The 7,500-nt window shown below is 49.4% G+C and overlaps 1 protein-coding gene across 1 annotated transcript in view; it reads left to right on the plus strand.

Moving 5' to 3' along the window:
* The window catches only part of LOC311310595 (uncharacterized protein), a gene marked incomplete at both ends in the record, with an annotated part of 89,611 nt that overhangs the window by 60,654 nt on the left and 21,457 nt on the right, over positions 1-7,500 (plus strand). The window contains one exon of the mRNA XM_084440105.1: positions 7,323-7,463. Within this exon, the coding sequence (XP_084296231.1) occupies positions 7,323-7,463 (141 nt within the window). The remainder of the gene's footprint in view (positions 1-7,322; positions 7,464-7,500) is intronic.

Genomic DNA, 7,500 nt, shown 5'->3' on the forward strand with positions numbered 1-7,500 from the left:
GTGTGTCCATGCGTGTTTGTGTGTGTGTCCATGCGTGTGTTTGTGTGTGTGTGTGTGTGTGTGTCCATGCGTGTGTTTGTGTGTGTGTGTGTGTGTGTGTCCATGCGTGTGTTCGCGTGTGTGTGTGTCCATGCGTGTTTGTGTGTGTGTGTGTCCATGCATGTGATTGTGTGTGTCCATGCGTGTTTGTGTGTGTTTGTGTGTGTGTGCATGTGTGTGTGTGTCCATGCGTGTGTGTGTGTGTGTGTGTGTGTGTGTGTGTGTGTGTGTGTGCGTGAATGCCCGTGTGAGCGATGATGAAGGTCATTTTCGGGAAATGGAGCTGGCTCAGAAAGAACCGGGAGGGCCAGCACTCGCAGAGGGGATCAATGTTTCTCCACTCCCCCGCCTGCGTGAGTTATGACAGCGCTAATGTTTAAAACATGCTCAGCAGATGCAGCGCGACCCCTCTCTTAAAACAAACCGCCGCAATGAGCGGGTGACGAGTCGTCCGAGAGCAGGGTTAGGACACACCCAGGTGCGTACTGTCCTTTCATAACAGAGATAGACGTGTAAACGCGCACATTTGAACACAAACTGTACATTTCACCTGATCATGGGCTAAAAGACCTAGAAGAGCGACCATATTAGCCCTGTTCTGGCCTCTCTGTCCATTGGCGTCCAGTGCTGTTCAGAATTGATTTGAAGGTTCTCATGTTTGTTTTTTAAAGCCCAGTATCGGCAGGCCTCCTATTAGATCTCAGATCTCTTGACCCCCTGTCCCACCTCCAGGTCCCTCAGGTCAGCTACTGGGATCAGTCAGTCATCGCTGTCCCACCTGCAACCTGCCTCCAGGTCCCTCAGGTCAGCTTACATGGATCTCCTGGTTGTCCCACAGTCTAAACAGAAGCTCAGGGGTGACCGTGTCTTTGCTGTTACAGCCCGTGGAATAGCATCCTCCTCTCCATCAGATCTGCCCCCTCCATTGATTCCTTTAAGTCTAGGCTCAAAACTTTTATTCTCTAGCGTTCGGATCCCCCTGATGTGGTTTTATATGTGATTTTATATGTGCTCTCATTTTGTTCTCATGGTAAATGGATTGCACTTATAATAGCGCTTCTATCCAAAGCGCTTTACAATGGCGTCTCATTCACCCATTCACACATACATTCACACACCAGTGCCATGCAGTGTGCCAGCCTGCTCATTGGGAGCAATTTGGGGTTCAGTGTCTTGCCCAATGACACTTCAACATGTAGGAGGAGCCAGGAATTAAACCCAACCTCTTGAGTCACAACCGCACCAACACTTATGTGTTGTGTGTGTTGATGGTTATGTCGGTTTGTTCAACCACCCCTAGTTCTCCCACACACAACTTTGCTTCTACACTGCCTCCCAGTACTGTAGCAGCTCGCGTCCAGTTTAAAATGCTGGTACTAGCCTACAACGAAAGGAACAGCTCCCTCTTACCTCCAGACCATGGTGAAGCCTTACACCCCCTCCCGACCACTACGTTCTGCTACAGTATCTCGGGGCGACTGGCTGCCCCGTCACTCCGAGGCCCCTGTGGTCGATCGCCACGGTCACGGCTCTTCTCTGTTCTGGCCCCGGAGTGGTGGAACGAACTGCCCACTGACGTCAGGACAGCAGAGTCGTTGCCCATCTTTCGTCGCAGGCTCAAAACTCATCTCTTCAGGAAGCACAACCAGGATTCTCCCTCTTAAGCACCTATTGCATTTTTTATGTGCTTCTCATGTACTTTGCCTTCAGCACTAGATTATGGTCTTAGTCACTTGTTTTAGAAAGGAGATGCAGGTCCCAGTAATCCATGGCCCTCAACCTCTGGGGACCACTTACATGATTTTTCGGGGAAAGAAAGACTAATTTTTTCATTCAATGTATTTTATTAAAAACATTTGGTAATGCTTTATAATGCAGCCCCATTTTAATATAACATTAACATTTAAATTTGTATCTCTCTTGTTTGCACCACCTCATGTCTATTTGTCTCTGTTGTCTGCTTGCCTGTCTGTCTGTCTGTCTGTCTGTCTGTCTGTCTGTCTGTCTGTCTGTCTGTCTGTCTGTCTGTCTGTCTGCTGTCTCTCTCTGTTGGCTGTCTCTCTATTGTCTGTCTGTCTGTTGGCTGAGTTGGCTGTCTGTCTGTGCTGTTATCATGGACCTCTTTCCATGTAGTAAATGACAGATACGAATTAGCTTTAAAAACTAAATTAGACAAACACATTCACACATGACTGACATTCCCTCAAATCATTTTGCTGCCATGTGACCAAATCAATATTTAATAAAAAGCTGTGTGTGTGTGAGAGAGAGAGAGAGAGAGAATAAGAGAAAGACTATAAATGAAATTAGTGTAAATCAATTATAATATAATCAATGTCTGATTCATGTGCTCATCTAATGAGATGGGTGTGCCTGTCTTCTTGACACCAGTCTGTCAAACCGAGGGGGAAAGGAGGAGAGGGAAACACGCATTGTGTTTTCAGAAGCCAGTCTATTCCTGTATTTCGTTTTAGTTGCAGCAGGAGTTGAGAAGCCGGACTCGCACAGATCGGTGGAATGAAAGAGGAGCAACATTCCCACTGCCATCTCACTAGGGGAGCAACATTCCCCACTGCCATCTCACTGAGTTGCGGGTATTCTCCTCTGCAGGCCAGCCAGAATTCTGAAAGCTGCATCCTATTGAAACGAGCGCGCAGCCCCCCGTCACATGACAACTCCAACAGTTTATCCTCAAGAGTCGGTGATAATGTGCTGTCGGTCTCGGCAGTGGTGAACGGATCACGCGTCCATTGTTTTCCAGTGCGTGGGTCAGATCGTGATGGGAAGTATTCCTCAAACTTGTAAGCATCCAAGCGCTTTTGCTTAGAGCAGGCTATGGCTAGTTGCTGGATTTAGCATGCGAGTAGAGAGCGCGTAACGAGCTTGTCATTTTTCAGTCAGAAGCGATTGACTGACAGTTGATCATTGTCATGACAACGGGATTTGTTTAGCCTACTGCTACTTGCACAGTCTTCTGGGCATTGGAGTCTTTTGCACATACAGCTAAAACGGACCAACAGCATTGAATTGAATACAGTTATTTTCATTGAATATACAGTTCTTTTATTTTGGAAGGGGGTGTCGCGGCCCAGCAGGGATTCCTCTGCGGCCTTGTGCCGGTCCACGGCCCATAGTTTGAGAAAGGCTGTGCTAGATGATTGTAATGTAATATTTTTAGCCTTTTTTAATGTGAGTCTTGTTGTAATTCTTATAGTAAAGCACTTTGGTCAACGTGAGTAGTTTTTAAATGTGCTTTAGAAATAAATTTGACTTGACTAAAAATCACACACACACACACACACACACACACACACACACACACACACACACACACTGACACACACTGTATAAATGGGTTTATGGAATATTAGAGAGGCAGAATGAGAACATACCCCCTGGCATGATTTCCCACAATTCCTTTCCAGCTGCCCCGGGCACTTTCTGTCCCACCATCTCCCCGCTCTGCTGGTTAACAAGGCTGACCTGCAGCAGCACTGAAGTCTACCTCCCTCTCTCTCTATCTCTCTCTCTCTATCTCCCTCTCCCTCTCTCTCTCTCTCTCTCTCTCTCTCCCTCTCTCTCTCTCTCCCTCCCTCTATCTCCCTCCCTCTCCCTCTCTCTCTCCCTCTATCTCCCTCTCTCCCCCCTCTATCTCTCTCCCTCCCTTTATCTCTCCCCCCCCCCCTCTCTGTCTATCTCCCCCTCTCCCTCCCTCTATCTCTCTCCCTCTCCCTCCCTCTCTCTCCTTCTCCCTCCCTCTCTCTCTCTCTCCCTCTATCTCTCTCCCTCTATCTCTCTCTCTCCCTCTCACCTTCCCTCTATCTCTCCTCCCTCTCTCTCTCTCTCTCTCTCTCTCTCAGATAAAACCCCTAGCCTCCAGAGTTAGGTCCGGTGAGCCAGCGTTTAAGTGGTCCTGGTCAGAGGTGGTGTGGAGCTCTGTTGTGGGGCAAGTGGGGCCATGTGGTGCAGATGGAGTCTTGATACAGACACTTAGCCAGAGCCTTTCCATCATCAATGGATAATGAGACAGATTAAAACTACAAGAATCACTACAGCAGGCCAGATCAGGATTTCAGATAGAGACAGGGAACTAATTAACTATTCATGGAGACAGAAGTTAGGGAGGGGTGATGTCGCCTGGCAGGCATGCAAAGACTGTGTGTGTGTGTGTGTGTGTGTGTGTGTGTGTGTGTGTGTGTGTGTGTGTGTGTGTGTGTGTGTGTGTGTGTGTGTGTGTGTGAGAACTAGGCCACTGCAGAGAATACACCACACCTCACCGTCAGGCTAATATTACAAATGACACTGCACGCACTTCAATCAACCTTCTGTAATGTCATTAATAATTTCAGCTACTGTACTTCAACATAGCCTCCATGTATAACCATTATGTCTTCAGGAATAACTGAAAATCTCCATGCTGCTGTCATAGCCCGTAATCAGCCAAAATCCGTTTATTGCCCGGACAATGTCTATGGTGTTCACTTTCAATACTATACATATGTCGAAGGCTCTTTTCACTATGGATATCTGAGCTACCTGTGCACATTCATGCCCAAATCTCTTTCCTTTGGCGGGTAACAAAAGCGTGCTGGCGACTGATGTTCATGAGGCCGATCGGTTACAGTAGCGCCGTGACTCGGATCACACGGCTGATGTTTGCCCACCAGTGGGAGTGCAGGGAGCAGCTTGAGCCCTGATGAAGCAGGAGGATCATCAGTCAAGCCCAACGTTAATGACCGCTCTCTGGGCGCTCTGTCACGTATCAACTGACGCTGTGAGAGGAGACAGGTATGACTCTGGTGACAGAGGGGGTCAAAGCTTCAGGCTCCAGATGCATGCTGGGAGGAGCGCTTCCTCCCCCCTACCAGAGTGCTAAACGACTGAGAACTGTTCCTATACGGAACTGGCGTCAGCTCGCACTACACACATACATGCGCTCACACACACGCACACACACCCAAAAAACAGATTTTCTCTCGAATACACACACACACACGCATACACACACACACACACACACACACACACACACACACACACACACACACACTGCCCCCTGTTTGGCTCTAAATCTCCCATCGCTGCGGCAAAAGGACCCTCAGGCACGCCTCCAGCTTCTCCCACAATGCACCACCACTAATTAAATCTCTCTCTCAGGGCTGAGTCAGGGCTAGGCCCCCTCCTCTCTTCTCCTCTGCTCCCCCTCTCCTCCCCTCCCCTCCCCTCCCCATCCCTCTCCTCTACACTCCTCCCCTCCCCTCCCCTCTACACCAGACCATGTCTTCTCCCTGAGAGTCTTTTCGCTCAGTCTAATCCAGTGGATCAGCTTCCTCCCTAGAACAACACCAGGAGACCTGGAGACGAGCCATCGCAGCAGCTAACTGCAATATCCTAAGTGGTCAATATCATAAGGCTCAGCATTCAAACAGGGGCTCTGGAATATGCAACAGTTCTACCACAGCGCCACCGCGAACCTTCCACCCCCCCCTCTCTCTCACACACACACGCAAGGGCACGTCGGCCATGTTTTTAATAAATTGAAAGTGATTTCTCACGCCTTGATTGATGGCACCCGCGACATTTTGAATACCTAAGTGCGGTAGTGATTGATTACCGTTTAAATCAGCACTTTTCGTCCCATCGATCGCCTGTGGGGTGGACCCCGTGCGGCAGGACCGCGACCCCCTCTCTCTGTTCTGTCTGTGTAGACTCCGCTCGGGCCGTTTACATCACGGGCTGTGGTGCTAGCACAGAAAACCAAGCGGAGCCAAGTTGGCCTGCTGCCAATCAAAGCAGCCGACGCCACATCAACTAGAATGTAGTGGGCTTGCTTAACAAATGTGTTCGTTAAAGGACTTACTGCGAATAGACTAACGATATGCAAATCCGCATAGCCCCCTGGCTGAGGAAGGAAAACTGTTCTTCCCAAGAGAGGCGCTAACATTACCCGTTATGGCCCTGTGTGGTCGCGATGCCACCCTAATAGGATTTTGATACATCTCCACTGCTGGAAGGAAGCACCTGTCATTTTGGAAGGCTGTGGATATGGAGGCGTGAGATGGCTTTTCAATCACCCGTTATAGAATCGCCCACGGCAGGATGCAGTCTGCTGGAGGGAATTGTTGCATTTGACTAAAGACTTTTGTTGTTGGAATGAATGTGATGCAGGCAGACAGACTGACTGATTCCCAGTGGGACTAATTTCTTCAGAGGGGGAAAAAATATATATTTTGAAAATAATATATATTATTAATAAAATATTTATTCTGAAAAGTTGAGGATAACAGGCACTTCTAAGCCGAGTGATTGGATTGGAGGGCGCTGGGGGATGATTATCAGCATGGCACAAAGCTCTCGTTTGATTGGGTAAATTAGACGAAGCTCGTTTGCTCCCCCTGCAGAATACAGTCCCGTTTCATGTTGTGTTAATTAAGCAGGGCGAAGCACTTTGTACTGTATGCTTCCCGGTTATGAGAAAAAGAGGGAGAGACAGAAAGATTAAATTGCTCTTCTTTTCTTGTGCCCCGGAGGAAGAGCATGCTGTGCTTTTGTGTGTGTGTGTGTGCGAGCGCGCGTGTGTGCTTTCTTAGTTTGTTTACATTGCACAGACAATCACCTCTGGCGAGCGGGAGATTGCGGTGAGTCAGTCAGGCTCAGCGGATCAGCGCTGCGTACGCATGGGGCTGTGGGAGCGCCAGTATCCATAGCCCGGCTTGCTCGCTCGCGCCTGCATTAAACCGACAAACTTAAACCCACAGACAGGCGCCTGCCGTGAAAGCTTCGGCTCTCAGAACCCCCAGAGGTGTGCGGTTGTCAGAATATGGACGCACGGCCGGCAGCCAATTAGAATCAAGTGTTCCGGCCATGGCACAGTATAACACTTGATAGACATCCAAGACCGGGATGTTAGCGGATGAGGCGTTACGCGGCGTCGCCCCCAGCGACAGCTGCGTTGATGTGGAAGCCCCTCCCACCACCGCTCCCCCAGCATGTCGGACAGTCGCGTCAGTCGGCGGTCGCTCTGACTCGATGAGCATAGCTGCACCAGATCTGTGACATTTCCTGCTCCTCCTCCTACTGGGGCTCTGACGACAGAGGCGGGGCTGATTAAAACCTCGAAGGCTTCCTCGGAATCATGACATGACATCCAGTGCATCACGCAACAGAGGCTGAGTGTGTGTGTGTGTGTGATAGCAATGAGTTGACTTTTTTTTGTCATTGTGTGTGTGTGTGTGTGTGTGTGTGTGTGTGTGTGTGTGTGTGTGTGTGTGTGTGTCCGTCAGGATGCTAAGCTGCGGGAGCAGCTGGATGTGGGCACCCTGGTGGGTAAGATGGAGAACAGGATGTTGACGGTGGTGAGCGGCCCGGACATGGTCAACATCACCTACCTGAACTTCATGGCCTTCCAGGAGGACATCGCCAAGGTACCGACATCAATCACTCAATCAATCAATCAAAGCT

This window comes from Borostomias antarcticus, assembly GCF_949987555.1.
Source record: "Borostomias antarcticus genome assembly, chromosome: 6".
Lineage (NCBI taxonomy): Eukaryota > Metazoa > Chordata > Actinopteri > Stomiiformes > Stomiidae > Borostomias > Borostomias antarcticus.